Below are 17,664 nucleotides of genomic sequence, written 5' to 3'. Positions count from 1 at the left end.
CTTTCAAACATATTGTCATCGCTCAACTCCCGTAAACCTACTACTCTAAACTCATCGTTACTACCCCCTCCAATCAACATGTCTGAATCTTCCGACCGAATCTCCAAGAGCCCCGAATTCCCGGGACATGACGCCTCGAATGAGGTGCTTGCGAAGTGGAAGGAGGACCTCGACGCTCATGGTGAGTCTCTTTGAGTTTTGTTTAGTCTTTTTCCAGCTCTTCCTCGCTCTACGACGCCTGGAAAAGAGTCTTTTAGTCTGATTCGATACTGTTTCTGTATTGTAGACCGCCGTGAAGAACGTCGAGGAGCTCTCCGGCCCCGGGGAGACAAGAACGAGTTGGGCCTGCCCAAACCTCCTCCCGCCGGCTCGAGCTCGAGTTCCGGCACCAAGAAGACCGGACCCGGGCCGAACAAGGGTTCGAAGCAGCCGGGGAAGAGAACGGTTGCGAAGAAGCAGCTGGCGAGGGGTCCGGGAGGGAAGTTTTTGCCCAAGGCCGTGGGGGATAAGGGGAAGGGGAAAGAGTTGGGGCAGGAGGTGAAGGGGCCGGACGACATGGACGTTGATGTCCCGGCGGATGACGAGGAGGTGGAGGAGGAGGAGGAGGAGGAGGTCCAGGCCGAGCCCGTAAGTCTATTTGAGTCAAGTAAAGTCCTTTCTAGTCGAACGTAGACTCTTTTAGTCGACAGTAAACTCACCCAACGTCCTTTGGGGTTTCACAGACAACGACGTTGACGATGAGTGAGCTCCGAGAGCTCATCCGAGCGGGGGCTGAGAAGGTGTTGGAGGGCGAGAGGAAGCAGAGGGAGAAGGAGGAGAAGGCGGAGAAGGAGAAGGAGGAGAAGGAGAAGTTGGAGTCGGACGAGGCGATCGCGAAGGCGAGGGAGGAGATGGTATGTTCTTACATGTTTCCTTTATACTGTTTACTTGTCAATCTGATTGCGAGTGCGTTGTTGATCTTCTCGACTATAGGAGGAGGCCGCGAAGGCCACGAAGACGACCGTGGTAAGTATTCAGGCCTAGTCACGCTCAAATACACCAACTACGCCCACTTACACTCGACTCTGCTTGACTCTTACTTACCTCTGATTGTTTGCGTTCACAGGACAAGAAAGCGGTTTCCCCCGAGGTGACGGCCTCGACTTCGGGGGACAAGGAGAAGGCCAAGGATGGCGTGGTGCAGATTGCTGGATGTGTAAGTAGCCCTTCGCCTACAACTACCAATCTGTATTACTGACTCATAGCTTCTTTGTTTGTCGCTTCTTTAGACGGTCTCTAAAGATGGCAAAACCATCATCGACGGCGAAGGCAAAGGCCTTACGACGTACAAGTGGGAGAAAGTCCAAGTAAGTTGGGCTTGTTTAGACTTGATAACGCTCGATTAGACGAACAAAGACTAATTGAGCTCTTTCAACTATCAGGTGTGCCGACACATGCTGAAGAAGCATGCCACGTCTCTCGTCGAGTGCCTTGGGGAGAACCGATGCGAGCAATGCCGCAAAGGGGGTCGGGACCTCAAGAGCAACAAGGAGACCCAGCACTTCGACGATCAGTACTCGAGGTGCATCTTCGGCGACGATAAGGGCTGCTTGTGCTGCAAGTGGAAAGGGAGGAACGCCGATTGCCGCGGCGCCAACAAAGCCGGTGCTCTTGCACCTCTTGCTGAGCACGAGAAGAACACCGCCGCCGCCGCCGCCCTTGCTGCCAGGGCCTCTACCCCGCCTCGCTTTCCCGTCTTTGGTGGCATCAGATCGCCGACTCGCCCTCTCGCTCCTCCCGCCGCCGCCACCCTAGCGTTCGAGCAGACTACGCATGATGTGGCCAAAAAAGTCCAAGCGGCCGGTGCGTGGTTGGAGAAGGTTCAGCAGGAGTGGGCGGACCTCGGGAAGTCTGACGAAGGCCAGGAGGACTGGAACGGTCTCGCCGAGAAGTTCCCAAAGGCTTCGGCGCTCCTTGCTGAGGCCAACGAGATCATCACCCATCTCGACGGTGCCGCTTTGACCGGACTGGGGCGCGAGCTCGAGCAGGGCGTTACCAAGGTCAAGGCTGAACGGGAGACAGCTTTGCCGGCCACTCCCACCAGGACTCGAGCAGGATGGGCTTCGAGGCCTTTCGGTACGGGATTTGGGGCTCCTTTGTCGTGATTCTTTCTTCTTTCGATATGTAAATGTAAATGTATCTAGGACAGTCTCGTATCGCGCTGTTTGTATCTATTTATGCGAAGAATACCTCGAATAAGCCTTGCACCAAGCGATCAAACTCTTCTCCGTGTTACAAAGACTTATCGCGCCCAATTCAGCAACAAAAAGACTAAATTTGTGTTAACAAGTCGCGTCAAGTGTAACAGAGTCTAACACGCAGGTGACAGAAAGACTTACATCAGTATGAGCACCTATTGAAGCTTGGCCGGCAGCCTTTTCCTTCGTTGCCCTTTGCCCACTGCTTGTTGTTGCTCCAAAGCCTTTGCAGCACGTGTCCTTGCGGCTGCTGAGCTCTCGGGAAGATCTGCAGAGTTCATTGCCTCGTGCTTCCTCTTGCGTCCGCCTCCGGACCTTTGCTGCAAGGTAGAAGTGGCAGCAGCAGCAGTCGAGGTGGAAGGGTCAAGTTCCTTTGACGCTGTAGAAGATACAGTCTCTTCAGCAGGACAGGCGGTGTTGTCCACGTTTGCTACGGAAGATCATATTGAAGCAAGATCAGTAACCCCGATCTCAACCGAACAAATACTGTTTGGAATCTTGTCTAGTCCTAATAACCCCGCACAAAGCTTACCTGGACCAATCTCATGCGAAACATTTCCTGGAGTCGAGATATAGCGGTGATAAGCGTTATTAAGCATTGTTGAGCCTTATCGAGCACAACTTCCACTCACCTGGTTCCATTGAAGTCCTCTGATTGCCATCCTGGGTTGCTTTGACTGCGCCCTGTGCGTCCATGTCGAGGTACTGGAACGGGAAGTTGGGGTCCAGCTCATCAAGGAAATGGTCGCTAGTCTGGCTATGCTCGTCGACCTGCGGGAGTCCCATGCTCTCCAGCAATTGCTGATCTCCAGCCGAGCGTTCAAACGAGAACGATTCGGTGCCGTCGAAGGGGCCTGCGCCCGAACCTGACTCAGTCTGGTCGTAAGAAGACTCGGCTCGTCCAGTTGAGGTTGGGTTACTGCTATCGACCCCACCTAACGAGTTGGCCAAGTCAAGGTGAGACCTAAGCCGTTGTTTCTGATTTGACAGCCATCGTGCGCCAAACGCTGGATGTTGGGCGACTTTCGAGAGGAGTTTTCCCAAAGCAGGAGCAGACTGCTCATCATCTGAATCGATCACGTTCACGATAGAGATTCCTGAGGAGGATACAGAGGTAGCCCTTTGCTTCCCCTTACCCTTCCACTTCTGTTTTGGCCGGGGACGGGGACGAGTGTAAGATGGGCTAGTCGGCTCAAGCTTGAGACCAGGTTCGGCTTTGACCTTTCCGTTGAGAGCCAAGTTGGACTTTTTTCGACTTGTTTTGGCCTTGTTGTCCTCTTCCCCCTCTTCCTGCTCACGAAAGGGCACACAATTGCGCTGATGGACAGGTAGCTGTGTCGAAGGGTATTTACGCCTACACCCTGAGCAAGGCCTCAACGCATTGCGATGATCGGAGTCGTCGCTGTCTAAATCCTCTTCCCACATGTCGCCTTCCTGCTTATGAGCGGCTGTGATCTGGTATCTCCAACCGGGAGAGTCGTTTGCAGGGAACTCCCACCCTTCCTCGATGATGTACATTGACGAAGAGTTGTGATACATCTTCTGTAAATCCTTAAGCGTGAATTCATAGGCCCGTCCAAGCGTCTCGGGGTGGAAACGAGTCGTGCCCTGACCCAGTTTGGCCCATAAAAAGGGTTTGATAAGGAAGCGAGACCCATGTTTGGCCCTAAACTTGTCCAACACAGTCTTCGCAATGTCGGTAGGGTTCATGTTGGGTGTCAGGTCGATTAACTGACTGTACCCAGTCGTCTCTGTGGCCTCGGCAAACATAGCGCCGGCCTTCGGCTTTGCCTTGTTCCATAACATGACCTCCCTGCGAAGGATAGACCCACAGCCAATATAGGTAACCTGGAATCAACAAGAACTACTTGTCAGTACGAACAAAACTCAGTCCAACTTCACAAGCACGTCTCGGGTTCAACTAAGTTCAAAAAAGTGTTAACAAGACCTCGCAAGTCTTGTTTAGTCGTAAAACCGGCTGACTTACCCGATTGTAAGTCTTGCCAATGAGGTAAGGCTTAGCTTGGGCTACCGTAGCCTTTTTCTGAAGGCCCCGAGCCGTAGCCATCTGGAAACTTCCATTCCGGAACCGTTGAGTAGAGCCAGTAGCTGATCCGCTAGGGGGATTGGGCGGGGGGAAGGTTGTGATCATTTGACTCAGGTGAGGGTATCCTGTATGTTGTCGTTCAATCGCAACAGCGCTCTGCGAGGGCCTGAGACCGGCATTGTTTGAAGCCGATTGATCGACCTGGTCTATAGGGGTAATGGGAGCATAAGGAGCCCTAGGTTGTTCCGTAGAAGCTCTAGGTTGCTCAATCGAAGTCATGGCGGGTCGACCAGGCATGGGAGGAAGAGGAGCTACGATTTGCTGGACCCACTGATCGACTAGCTGACGATCTCCTCCAAGTCGCTTTGAAGGAGTCGAGTCAAGTCGGCGTCGGAGATGTTGTGGGTGGACATGGTTTCCAAGGGGACGTAAAGGCCTAAGTGAGGTGTTTAATATGGTATTTGGGGGGGCAATTAGAGATAGAGCAGCTATGCGAGACTTGATATAGCTTGGTCGTGAAAGTCGAGCATGAACAAAGCTTCATCTAGTCTAATCAAGTGTAAACTAGTCGTAACTGGTCATTCCGAGTCTTCGTGATACTGACCGTGGCTCATCGGATGCAAATAAGGGTCACCGGAGCCTAGTGAGGCGAAAAGTAGGCGAAAAGTAAACAATCAACGCAAACAAGCGACCATACGCGCGTCGAAACCATTAACAAGCGAAAGTATAGGCGAGTGACGCTTCCGGCGGGCCATATGTTGTTCCTTCTTGTTTACAAAGTCCAAAGTGACGAATCTGGGCGGAAAAGTCGAATCATCCATCGATCCATCATCATCATCTACCTTGGGGAGATTGCATGACCCATAAGATCTCCATGGCCTTGTAGCCTAGAAGATCATAGTATGTGATAGGTCGCCACACCTCTGAGGATGTCCTCGTCAAAAAAGCAGAAAGGACCGCCGCTTTTCCCCGCCGCACCGAGCTCTCCCAAAGCTCTGCGGTCGATCGGGATGACGGGTTATCGAGCGTTCGACCAGGATGATATGGATCTTAGGGAGACCAAGCAGGAGAGAAAGGAGTTTGATGAGGAGATGAGAAACGGCTTGATGACGCACTGGGAGGAGACAGAAGCTGCGGGGCAGGTCACGAGAGCTGGGGAATCGACGGGAAGGGAAGAGGAGTTGGAGATCGTCGACCTGATCGAATCGTCCGATAGCCCTAGTCTACGGATCGTCGAAGCTCCTCCCAAGCACCTACAACTACAGCAACAGATGAAGAAACAGAATACGGAACCGGCTTTGAACAGTCAACCTCAGCTTCAAGCACTGCCAGGTCGATCCCGCACCCTTCCGGACTTATCGACCACGACCGCTCTTGGCATCAAACCTACCCTCACCCCTACACCCATCCTGGACCCAGACGACCCCTTCTCAAGATCAAACCTCTTCCACCCACACCCTCAACGTCCAGGAGGCAAACCTAGCGCAGCTATGCTCAAACTCCTCGAAGACCATGCCAAGTTCGAGAAGAAGGAGCTCAAGAACAAGATGCGTGGGAGCCGGAGTAAAGTCTTTGAAGGGTGTGTGGTTGGGGTCGTTATGAGTCAGAAGGCGTTCAATAGTTTGAGGGATAAGTGGAATTTGGTTAGTCGAGTGCCTAGTAGATTCTTCTGAAATTCGGTTCGATATCTATATCTCGATCTGATCGCTTCTTCACTTCAATCGCCGCGCCCTCTCCCTAAATAGCTACTCCTACACGGCGGAACCCCAGTAATCCGCTACACCCCCCAAGTCACACACATAGTCTCCGACCCAGACGTGGACGAACCCGCCTTCCTGAAATTCCTCGGAGTTGCCAACCGGGAAGAATTAGCAGAAGAGGTTAGAGATAGGGGGGTTAGTTATGAGTGGGTTTCTACTTGTATACGGGTGAGTAGAAACCATGTTTGCGAACTCGGATGTGATGATCGGTTCCGCCGTGTGAAGGCAAGATATGTTAGAGCTAGGCGGGCTTACAGACGATCCTACCGCACGTGAACTTCGGTCCTCGGTCCTCTTAGACAAGGGTCCTTCAGCCTCTCGAACCGTACTTCCTGAAGAAGAAACCCAGACCGTTTGGAAGAGGATCTACGGAGACGAGCTTCGGCTTCGGACCTGGGTTTGGGAATGGATCTATGGCTTTGGGTGTGGGTGTTGCGGGACTAGGGCCTGGCACCATGGGGCTTGCCGGGAAGAAGAGGGAGTTGAGCGCCGTTGAAGCGATCAGGGTTGGGAAACGGACGAGAACGTAAGCTTGCTGTGATGCCGATTCGCATATCGCTCCAGTGAGAAACAACGCTGACACTCGTGCACACGCATTCCCTCGGTACGGTTGGACGCAGTACGAGAGAGATCACACCGACTGATTCGGACACCCAAGCTTCTCGATCTCTTCAGCGGATGGAACAGTTCATCCCGGTCCAGCCTGAATCGATCGCGAGTATGACGGGAAACAAGGAAGAAGATGATCAGTATAAGCGGAGGTTTGGGTTGGAACCCGGCGTCCCGGCGGACCCGTTGGATGAGATCATTATGGGCGTGAAGATGGGGACTGTGGATATCGATGATGGTGACGAGGTATGTCTGCGAGGGACCTCCAAGACATTCTGATAGGATGACCGATTCCAATTGATGTGAATTTGCTTTAGGAACCGCTTCGACCGGCTCTAGCTCCAGCAAAGCTTACGAAAAAGACGTCGACGGGTCGGACTGGCGACGAAGATGACGGGACAGACGACGAGGATCCGAAGCATGTTGCCGCGAAAGGGCAGGCTCTGCGGGCGGCCGCTAGACGACAAGCTCACAAGCTACGGGCAGAGACAACAGACGGACCGCATAAGGCTCAGCAAGATCATGATGGCAAGACCGGGAGAGATGGGCCGAACGAAGATATCGCGTTGGCTCTTGAGGAACTCGCCAAGCTCTATCGCGATGCTGTGCACAAGAACAAGTTTTCTAGAGAATCATACCAGAAAGTAACGAACATCGTGCGGAGTAAGTCCCGAGTCGATAAGACGAGTCGGTGAGGCGGTTTTGATCTAGGTTTGAATAGACGTCCCGTACCGCATCGAGTCGGGGAAACAAGCTCAGGAGATTAAGGGTATCGGCGCGCAGATGGCGGAGAGGGCGAGTTTTCTGGTCACTTGTGCTTTTGCGCGCTGACTAACCATCGTTCTTGCCGCAGATTCAAGAATACATTGATCATGGCCGCACGATGAGGGCTGTATTTGAGGATACGCCCGAGACTCGCGCAATCGCGGCCTTTGGCAAGATTTACGGGGTCGGGCCGGCCCTAGCTCATAGTCTAGTAGCACGAGGAGCGAGAACGTAAGTCGTAGCCGGACCTCTTGTGCTGACACAAAGCTTACCTGGTTGAGACAGGCTGGACGATTTACGAAACAATCCCGACAAATACGGGTTGACCGGTGGCCACAGGTTCGGCTTGGAGTTTTACGACGATCTGAATGAGAGAATCCCACGAGATGAGGTCACTGCACTCTTCGAAAGTATCAAGCGAACAGCCCTGAAAATCGAGCCCAGGTTGCAAATCGACCCCATGGGCTCTTATCGACGAGGAGAAGAAACATCGGGTGATCTGGACATTCTGATCTCGCGTGATCCGAGCGATGGTGGTTCTCATTCTGGTCAGTCCATTGTAGAGGCTTTCGTACTTTGGCACTGATGCTATTTGGTCTCTTCCTAGGCGTAATTTTGAAACTCGTCAAAGAGCTCGTTGCGCAAGGTATCATCTGTCACACCGTGAGTAGCGCCTGGTATCGCTCGACCCCCTTGACGCCGACTCTCTATCATTCGTAACGAAACAGGTTAGCACGCCCAGCGATTGGGCAGCACTCGAATGCAAATGGATGGGTACCGGTCGTCTGACTGCCACTTCGAAGTTGAGAAGAATCGACATCCTCGCTACCCCGCACGAGCAGTATGGGGCCGCTCTGATCTATTTTACGGGAAATGATCGATTCAACCGGTCTTTGAGGTATTACGCCAATCGCCAAGGTTATTCCCTGAACCAGCGAGGTCTATATAAGGGAGTCCTGAGAGATGCGAATAGGGTCAAGCAAACGGAAGGCACTCTTGTCGCTAGCAAGACAGAGCAGGATATTTTCGACGTCCTACGGATACGTTGGAGACCCCCTCACCTTCGTCGACCTTGATGTTTCCTGCAAGATGAGTCAATGTATCCGGACCCGCTGCAATTGCCGACCCTGCAGCTCCAACATCATCAAGACGTACCGATGACAATACCACTGGCAATACTACGCTTTACTCTTACGACCTATAACGAAATCTTGTCGAGGATTACGATAACGAGAAAGATTGTCCTCAAACGGATGTAAGCCTCGGCAACGACCTTGACAAACAACGACATGCACGCTGCCCCTCATTTGTGGAGTATCGTCTCCATCAGGCGTCGGAACAGCCCTTGAACCTCTTCACGGATATCGTTTATGCGCATAGGGTATCGATGATACAGAGAGTTACAGACCGTCGAACCGACTCGATCGCCGTCATATCTATGGCCATGGGAAATCCCAATCGACGATACTCATGACCAATCTCGAGGTGCTGGAGAACGCGTGCGATGTTGACATCGCCTCGACGATCAAAGGAATGAGCGAGAAGCTTGGCAACGTGCCCAGAGTGGCGCAATGAGAGAAGCAGAGGAGACGCATTGTATAACGCAATATCAATCAAGCCCCTGAATGATGCCATTCAGAGTCATACAAAACCCAGTCCCTGCGTCGCCCGACTCTGGAGCCTCGACTCGAGAGCGACTCAGATCCACAAAGGAACTCATGTCGATTGGCGACTAGGCGCAGTCGCGCAGGACATATAAGTAGCTGCTGTCCCGCAAACTAGTCATTCAGTCCCTTCGCGTGACATTTTTGCTACAGACTTAGATCATCGACACCAAGGTAGCGGAAAAGGACAAAAGGAAACAAGATGGCCCAAGAAGAAGAACAAACTCTTATACCTTACGAGGCTGCTAGCTCCCTGCGGTGTCTATCCAAGGGATGTACCTCACGTTCGGGATCCAAGTGCGAATCCGAGTCGGATCCCGGCTGGCCATGCGTTTTCAGCGTGCTATCGCCATCGCAAACCCAAACACTACTGGATCCTACACCTCAAGGTGTTTCGAACGAGTCAACGTCCCAGCAGTCTTTGGACCCAGCTACACTGACAACGGACCCCCCTGGTCAGTCGAGCCTCATCGCTTCAACAGAGGACAACATCGAAACACCTCCTGGTCAATGCAAAGAGAGTTTCGATCGATGTCTGGAGAAAAGGGCGGTACCAGACCCGATTGAGGCCAAGTACTTTCAGGCGGCCCGCTGGTGTTATTTGACAGCGACAAAAACTGAGCTCGATTGGAAGGCGTTCCGAGGGATGAAGGGTGCTAAGCAACTATTCGACAAGATAAAACTTGAGAACGGCCTTGAACCGCGTGACAGAACAGTTATGAGGGCGTACTGGGTCAAATGGAAGTCATGGTTCATTTTCCATTGCCACAAGTGCTGCTCCACCGCTCTATGGGCGGTTGATTACAAACAACCCAACGAAGACAGCGGTCTACAAGCGCTAGTAGAGGCATATGCAAAGATAAAACGTCTAGAGGCGCACTTCATCCCACAGAGTCGCTCCGCTCTGGAATTAGAAGGCTCAGACAGTGACAAAGAAGATACGACTTTCATCCTGAATTCAGTATCATCATTCTCAGAAATGGCTCAGAACACGGATTTGGCTGACAGCCAGCGGGAAATCCCCACAATGAATTGCTTAAATAGCTTGGCAACGTGTCAACACAATTGGGTTTCAATTGGGCCTGAATACTTCAAAGCAGCAGAATACTTTTACAGGTTGGTAAATAAGGAGAAGGAAGAAATGGACTGGGATTTCATCTGCAGCGATCTCACGAAATATCGAAGCTGCACTACCATATCCGTGAACCGGACCAGTGACATAAAAATGTATTCTGTTGCTACATTCATGGCATGGGTAAGACATGAGATCAAGACGGTCCACCAAGGCTGTCCAACTCTGAAATGGGCACAAAAACGCAAAGGCGCCAAAGTGCTCAAAAAGCCCGCGGCGGAATCGAGTCTGGCAGAGGCGTACCAAAAAGTCAGGGGTTTATACGAGGACTGCACCAAATATATCGATTTGCCCCATAAGCCCCTAAAGCCTTCAGGCTCCCAATAGCTCGACTCTCTTACCTGCTTTGCCTCAGGAAATGTAGACTCATCAAGCGCAAACGATATAGCTCACGCGCTCGTGTATGAGTATATAGAAGTCTTGTATCCTTGAAGCATCAATCGTAGGGATATGTGTTGCCGATCTTTTACGAAAGTCTCTTTGATCATGTGATGTAAGATCTGGTGTGCAGTGCAATGCTCATCGGATCATATCGAAATCTGCAAGATCTGCAAGGCTTTGATCCTGAGATGTGCTGGGCTGGCTCCTCGCGTCTTTTCTGCTGATGCAGTCTGAAGCTTGTAAGGTGAAAGGATCGTGTCAAAGTCCTCTTCATATGGATGTATCAGTAATATACTCATTATTGGAGTTACATGTAGGAACATAATGTCACTCTCTTTTCAAAGACTACTCTCAAGACTGGAGTGATTCCAGGGGGCAGGGGGGGGGGAGGTAAGGGACCGTCTCGAAATTGAAAGCCTCACTCGAGGCTGAGACGATTGGGTTTCAGACGTGTATATGAGTTCTCTATTCATGAGCATCAATTATATCAACGTGATACAGTCCGCCGTTTCCCAAGAGCCTCTTCCAACACTTATTCCGAGATCTAGTCCTCAGTGCGAAGCCCACCGCATCACATTAAAGTCTCTCAAGTTCTCAAGTCCTCGAGATCTTGAGGTGAGCTAAAGCGCCTTTTCGTGTCTGCTTCGCTTGTGCGATTCAATGGGATAGAAACGTAGCAAAGTAGAGAACTCTTCAGATGTGTGTATGAGTAAACTAGAACTCAAAGAACCATTATACTAGGGCCGCCTCGATCCCCCTCCACAAGTTTGACAGCACTACGATAATCGATGTTGAAGCCTGTGTGTTACGACGCCTTCACTGACGACACGCAACGATGCCTTGTACGAAAACATGATCGAATATCGTTCCGGGCAATAAGGATGCGTTTCCACGCCATCGTTTGGGACCGATCTCTTGTGAGCTATCTTTCGCAACAAACAAAAATGATGCTATCCAATCTACTTATATAACCCCTGTCTGGGGCGTTGACCCCGCTCATCGATGCCGTACATTCACTCCAACCTATATGCAGTTAGTTTTGAGAAGAGCGGTGGGGGTATTCCATACGTTCAGCGCGTTGATCATCACTAGCTATCAGGAGCCCTCAAGCCGTTAAATTCACTCGCCTTCGGGCACTGGACCGAAAGATCGGTTGATGAACCGATGAGGACCGTCATGACCGCCGTCACGTCATTCGACCTGTAGGACATGGGAACAAAGGAAGAGGCGAGGACGTTAACGTAGGACGCAGAGTGATACAGCGACAAAGCCAGAGGAGAGGCGTCGTTTATTGTGGGATTAATCAACCCCCTAGACGAGGTCATAACTCAGACATATGCGACGCGTACTTTCGTCGTTGCTAGAACTCCACCTTCGTGCTCAGGGGTGCTGCGAGATCGACAAAGGAAGACATCCCCATTGTCAGCATATGATCACATATATCAGCGGCTGACGTCCTGTCCATCGTTCAATCGGTCCTCTTGACAACGAACAACCATCCTCATCGCAAGACCAAAATCTCGCCACAAAGTGAAAGAACGAAACAGTAAAACGAAATGACGGAACAACAAAACCTCTCTAGAACCGACCCAACCGTTAGTCACCTCATGTGCCTCTCCCGAGGCTGTAGTCGCGAGACCCCTTGCGGGTCATCAGACTGGCAATGTGTGCACTCTCAAGCGGGACCCTCAATCGATAGTCTCCAAAGCATCTCGAATGGCTCATCTGAAGAACATTCCCTCATTCCGGCTACTGTCAGGACAGATACTGCCAGTCAGGGCAGCCTTGAAATGACGATGGTGAATGATGAGGTGGAAGAGTGCGGTCACAGTCTAGACAAGTGTCGGGATAAGAGATGGGAAGCAAACCCTTCCGAAATCAAATATCGGCAGGCTGCGCAATGGTGTCATATGGCAGCTACTGGGACCGAATTCCGATGGAGTGCGCTCAGCACTTCCGCTGAGGAGCTGTTCGGACGCATGTCCCTCAAACACCTGAAGCTCAGAAGAAACGATCGAGCATTGATGAACGCTTTCTGGGTCAAGTGGAGGGCTACATTCTTTTACGGTTATCATCAGTGCTGCGAGACTGCTCGCTATGCAGTGGGTGAGAAGTATCCACGTCCAGCCGACAACAACCAAGAAAAGCTCGAGGAGGCCTACGCGAACATGGGGCATTTCCATCAGCGCTTCTCTCAAGGGTTCATCATGCCATCCCTTGGCTTGGACGCGAGTGACACCATCTCAAGCACGAAAGGATCAGCTCACAGCACCAATTCGACGCAAGAACAGCATGAGACTCCACCAGGAGAATGCTCCGTCAGTTCAAAGGTGTGTTGCGAAGAACCGACTGGTTCTTCAGTACAACCTGAATATTCCGAAGCAGCGGAGTACTTTTACAAGCTAGCAAATGATGGCAAGGAACTCGATTGGGGGTTTTTCTCCTGCGATCTTGCTAAGCAATTCAATAAAAAACGTGTGGTCTGGACTTTTATGGCAGCATTCCGGTATCAAGTCAAGCTTGTTCACAACGACTGCACTACGATCAAATGGGTCCAGCGACTTGAAGGTGCCAAAGCAGTTCGGCGTTCCAGGGCAAAGACTGATCTGGCAGAGGCCTACATCGCGATTAAACATTTGCTACCTACTGCAGAAGGAACGGAATCTGCTGTATCACCACAAAACTCTCCACTGCATCCGACTGACGAGACTATGTGATGTTTGTAAGTATCAATCTCCTGGAAACTCTGTATTGCCTGCGAAGAGGACAAACGCCGCAGCTACACGGAACTCATCGCGATCGGTATATTGATGTATAGATAGCTTCTATCTTGTGCGTTCATAGAATGTGTGATTTGAGCGCTTGATCTTGGTATCGCCTATCGATCAAAGGAAAGATTAGGGAGAAGCTTGACGAGTAGCGGGCCCAGACTGGCGCAACGAGAGAATCAGAGTCAGAGATTATGTAAGGCGCGATTTCAATTAACCCCTTGGATGATGATCATATTGATTCAAAGCTATGCAGCACGTTATCCCTGCCTCGTCAGGACCTATCCTCGACCAGTTCATAAGCACCTCAGAGTACAAAGGTAGACACATCGCGATCATCAGCTTGTGTCAGCCTCACAAGATATATAAAAGATGTTCCGCTGACTGTCGAATCGTCACCTAAGCCTTCTCTTTCCTTGTGCTTCGTTCCATCTTTGTTCCATAATCAGATCCATTGAGTTAAGGTGAAAACTCAGGTTGAAACAACAATGACTGAACAGCAACTTGGCAATGGCGATACCGCTAGCGTCTTACTGTGCTTGTCTCGAGGCTGTACTTCTAAGGGAGGATCCAGGTGCGACTCAAGTAGACACCCAGACTGGTCATGCGCTTTCAGCTTACAATGGTCAGCAGAGAACCAGACGGAGGAGCCCAGCTTCGAGACCGTGCCCGACGGACACACGCAGCGGCGATCCTCAATTGAACTCCCTCTCACGTCGCAAAATCCGATGCAGTCCAGTGCAATTACGAACTGGAGTGACGAGGCTCGAGGACTATGTGCTGGGAGCCTCGATCAGTGTCTTGATCCTGAGGGAAAGGGAATCCGTATGGGTGACAAACACATGCTTGCCGCTCAGTGGTTTTACCGGGCAGCGACGGGGAAAGAGCTGAGTTGGGAGGTGATGAATCGCAGCGCTACAGATATTTTCAGATGGCATGACTCCTTCACTCAAGTCGAAGGATTGATGTGGGAAAATAGTGGGCCTATAAAGAGGTACATGATCAGATGGGCGTCATCGCTGTACAATAGGATTCACAGCCGTTGCGCAACCGCTCAATGGGCAGCCTCAAATCGAAATCCACAGCCGCGCAACAAATACGGTGGTGAGGATGAGCTGGAAGCGGCATACGAAGAGATCAAACACCTGGAATTTAGATTTGAGACGCCCATTGTCTGGCTCTCGGAATATTCAGCTGATTCAACTGCCGAATCCATTGCGACGAAACGTGAGCATACTTCGAACCTACACGCCATCTCATCGATATCGAACGTGGATTCGGAATCACGGAACAGTATGCCCTGCAGCGCCGTGATTGGTGATCAGGCCGGAGAGGGTCAAATCGACAACGACCCCATGCTTCAGCCATGCGGGATCTGGTCATGCAACCTGACCAGTGCCTCGATAAACCCCAGGTATTCGCTCGCAGCTGAGTATTTCTGCGAGGCTGCCCGCCCACAGAAACTAGCAGAAGACGAATGGAGTCTCCTATCCTGGGACATCAAAGAGTATTTCACGCGAAATCGCCATGCTGACTTCCTGAAGAAAGTGCCAGTGTCGCGCAGGGACGAAGTCGGGGCGTTTATGGTGGAAGTACGATACCAAGTCAAGATGGCTCATTCGGCTTGCGCCGCTTACAGACGGGCTCAAGCCCAGACGTCTGCCAAAACGATACAAAGGCCCAGGAAGCCAGACATCGCAAAGGCCTACTCTCTGATCCACGATCTGCTCCCAGTGCAAAACATACCGGATGGCAACAAAGTCTCTGAGACAAGTTCTTCAGAATATTGAGTCTGCCCGACTAGCTTCTCATCTGTCTCGCTTGTACAGTTTGTAGCTTGTAAGGTGAAATGAAGCAAAGTCCTCTTCAGCTGGTTGTATAAGTACCGCACCAATCAGAACTATATGTCGTAAATGCGATCATGGCGCTCTTTTGCCATAGACTATCTCCATTTCAGCAGTGATTCCAAGTGGTGGGAAAATCAAGGGTCATTTTCAACTGAAGGCTCACTGGGAGCTGAGATGATAGATTTCGGGGAAACTCTATATCATAAAGAGCCATCAACTGACGAAACATATGTCTGAGCCAAGCAATCCCATCAGCCAGATACTCTCGGACAGAAGCATGAGTCACAAGGACCACAACATCTGTCGGGATGGTCTCTACAGCTTGATTATCTGGTAGGCCCAAGACGTAGTCTACAAGGGGGCCAGAGGCCGCCTGACACGTAGTCTTCAGATCGTTGCACCCCACCTTGACATCCTTTTACTCATGAAACCTCTCTTTACGGGGAACGCTGGGGCCTTCGTTTCTACATGAAGCTTAAGAACCTCTCCTGTTTCTGACTGAACCCAGTCCCGGTAAGGAAAAAGGCGGTCGATAAACCGACCGGAACATGCGCCACGCCTGTACAATGCCTTCGTTCGAATCCTGCACCCCGGAACCTTCGACGGGTACAGATAGCAATTTGCGATCTCTCTCTCTGATCGGTTCAACAGCTTCTGTCTTGGGCGGTTCTCCTAAACAAGAGTCCGACGATGTTCTAAGCGCTCAGTCCACGACCGGATCGCAGCAAATACCTTCAGACCTCGAATGTCTCTTCCGCGAGAGTCACGTCTACAAACGGCTTGCAGCCGATCCCGAAGGACGACCGATACCTACCCCTGAATTGACCGTGAAGGCGGAGATCATTCAAGCGCTTCGAAGCGGGACTTCCATCAAGTATGAGGAAAACCAACCTTGTAACGCGTGGGGACAATATGATGGCAGTCTGGTTGTGGACGGCGTGACACGATACTACGTGAATGAAAAGGATGTGCAATCAGTTGGTTCATAGTATTAAGTCACACACCGGATACACACTAAGATAGACCATAACCTCTGATTAGGCAGGAAATAAGCCTTCTCAAGGGAGCTCGGCAGTCGCCGGGAAGATGTATCTGGGAGTCTATCCGGGCGAACCGGATGTGTAAAGCCGGAGAAAGTGCACCGCGATAACCTTGTATAAGATGTCGGTGACATGATTTGTCCATTCCACGACCGATACCTGAATGACATGGCAGCAAGGTTTGTGTACCTGGACGGATTTCAAGCATTTCGATGCTGACATTATGTCTTTTGAGGCAGAAATGATCCCCATCCGGACACTTGGACATTAGAGAGCTACAGGAGGGCTGGGTGTAACGGAAAGCGCTGCCTGCTCCTGGGATTTCATCATCCTGAACGATCATCAGCTGATCTCGACTTCCTTTGTGTGATTATCTCCCTTGACTAAAGGCTACACTTGCTCAATCGGTATATAGTACTGTAGCTAGTCAAATATCTCTCTCCTCACACGATATGCAGGGCACGTCTTTTGCTCGATTCGCACGAAGAACAACACTACTTCGCCCCATGGCACCTCTTTCGCTGTCGACGCTATCTCTCCATTTGAGTTCCGCCGCCTCGGACGCAACGACTACGACTACGTCGACATGCCTCTCTTCGGATATAACGCAGCTTTCCGCAGACAATGATCCCTCTTTGTGCTTTTCCACGAGTACCCTTCTTGGCGGCCCGCCTATTGACATATCCCCGACAGATCCGGTCCAGGCGATACTCGCACACAAAGCTAAAGCAACGCCTGTGATCCAGATTGACCCCACACTACCCATCATCCCGGCAACAACCGAACGTCCGAAGCTCCCTAAGGCAGTCGAAGAAATCTTTGAAGGAGGGTTTGACTTCACAATCACCAAGCAGACAACCGGATCCACAGAACCGCCGGTGACCGCAACAACAGAGGAGTTTTGTCAAGCTGTCGCGGCAGCGGATGACATCAAGGTCGAGAACTCAGAGAAAACGTATCTTGCCCGGTCTGCGGGCATGGTGGTAGTGCTAGTGGCTTTCACCGGTTCCATGACGTGGATCGTTGACTATTGTCAGCGGTCAAATGAAAAGAAGATCGTGAGCACACTTGGCTAACGTGGTTGACTGGTATTTGCAAGCTGAGAGCTTCCGCTACTAATCCTGTCTCACAGCAATAGAACAAAGTTGCGTTTGGGTTGTGTTGTATCATTAGATAACCGGAAATGGTGTCACGTCGCTAAACATGGTCTCGACCTCGATTGCATCCTTTGCCTACTGTATTATCGATTAAGTGGAAAAACCACCATATAACTGAGATGTTTCTTTAATGCGAACGACCATTTACACCATCGTGTCATATCAAAGAAAACGTTGCATCTACCGTTTGCTGAATCCCAGTGACCACTGCAGCTCGTGTTCCGCTGAGCCTCATCGGTCCAGCTTCCCGATCACGC

The 17,664-nt window shown here is 51.2% G+C and overlaps 6 protein-coding genes across 6 annotated transcripts; 5 read left to right on the top strand and 1 right to left on the bottom strand.

The window, feature by feature from the left end:
* Window positions 1–78: 78 nt before the first annotated feature.
* On the top strand, window positions 79–2,144 carry HD553DRAFT_322768 (uncharacterized protein; the record flags this gene model as incomplete). The annotated part of the gene is made up of 7 exons (XM_046181330.1): window positions 79–181; window positions 287–627; window positions 723–893; window positions 973–1,005; window positions 1,106–1,195; window positions 1,269–1,346; window positions 1,422–2,144. 7 exons carry the CDS (start codon window positions 79–81, stop codon window positions 2,142–2,144), a joined length of 1,539 nt encoding a protein of 512 aa, XP_046038005.1.
* Window positions 2,145–2,392: 248 nt separating this feature from the next.
* On the bottom strand, window positions 2,393–4,563 carry HD553DRAFT_340421 (uncharacterized protein; the record flags this gene model as incomplete). Its single annotated transcript, XM_046182545.1, has 4 exons — window positions 2,393–2,667; window positions 2,770–2,796; window positions 2,870–4,085; window positions 4,225–4,563. 4 exons carry the CDS (start codon window positions 4,561–4,563, stop codon window positions 2,393–2,395), a joined length of 1,857 nt encoding a protein of 618 aa, XP_046038004.1.
* Window positions 4,564–5,114: 551 nt separating this feature from the next.
* Window positions 5,115–8,555, top strand: HD553DRAFT_193057 (uncharacterized protein). Its single transcript, XM_046177038.1, has 10 exons — window positions 5,115–5,927; window positions 6,030–6,212; window positions 6,344–6,570; window positions 6,665–6,899; window positions 6,971–7,316; window positions 7,375–7,448; window positions 7,507–7,649; window positions 7,704–7,966; window positions 8,026–8,081; window positions 8,147–8,555. Exons 1-10 carry the CDS (start codon window positions 5,214–5,216, stop codon window positions 8,492–8,494), a joined length of 2,589 nt encoding a protein of 862 aa, XP_046038003.1. The 5' UTR covers window positions 5,115–5,213; the 3' UTR covers window positions 8,495–8,555.
* A 1,439-nt stretch (window positions 8,556–9,994) lies between these two features.
* On the top strand, window positions 9,995–10,601 carry HD553DRAFT_307747 (uncharacterized protein). Its single transcript, XM_046179461.1, has one exon. It carries the CDS (start codon window positions 10,062–10,064, stop codon window positions 10,539–10,541), a length of 480 nt encoding a protein of 159 aa, XP_046038002.1. The 5' UTR covers window positions 9,995–10,061; the 3' UTR covers window positions 10,542–10,601.
* Window positions 10,602–13,851: 3,250 nt separating this feature from the next.
* On the top strand, window positions 13,852–15,153 carry HD553DRAFT_322764 (uncharacterized protein; the record flags this gene model as incomplete). Its single annotated transcript, XM_046181329.1, has 2 exons — window positions 13,852–13,937; window positions 13,980–15,153. 2 exons carry the CDS (start codon window positions 13,852–13,854, stop codon window positions 15,151–15,153), a joined length of 1,260 nt encoding a protein of 419 aa, XP_046038001.1.
* A 605-nt stretch (window positions 15,154–15,758) lies between these two features.
* HD553DRAFT_322763 (uncharacterized protein) lies at window positions 15,759–17,501 on the top strand (the record flags this gene model as incomplete). Its single annotated transcript, XM_046181328.1, has 4 exons — window positions 15,759–16,187; window positions 16,252–16,331; window positions 16,666–17,308; window positions 17,424–17,501. 4 exons carry the CDS (start codon window positions 15,759–15,761, stop codon window positions 17,499–17,501), a joined length of 1,230 nt encoding a protein of 409 aa, XP_046038000.1.
* Window positions 17,502–17,664: the final 163 nt, after the last annotated feature.

The sequence above is a fragment of the Filobasidium floriforme genome (genome assembly GCF_021052385.1).
Source record: "Filobasidium floriforme strain CBS 6241 chromosome Unknown HD553scaffold_6, whole genome shotgun sequence".
Taxonomy (NCBI): domain Eukaryota; kingdom Fungi; phylum Basidiomycota; class Tremellomycetes; order Filobasidiales; family Filobasidiaceae; genus Filobasidium; species Filobasidium floriforme.
The sequence above is the reverse complement of the archived record's forward strand: the minus strand, read 5'-3'. Positions and strand labels throughout refer to the sequence as shown.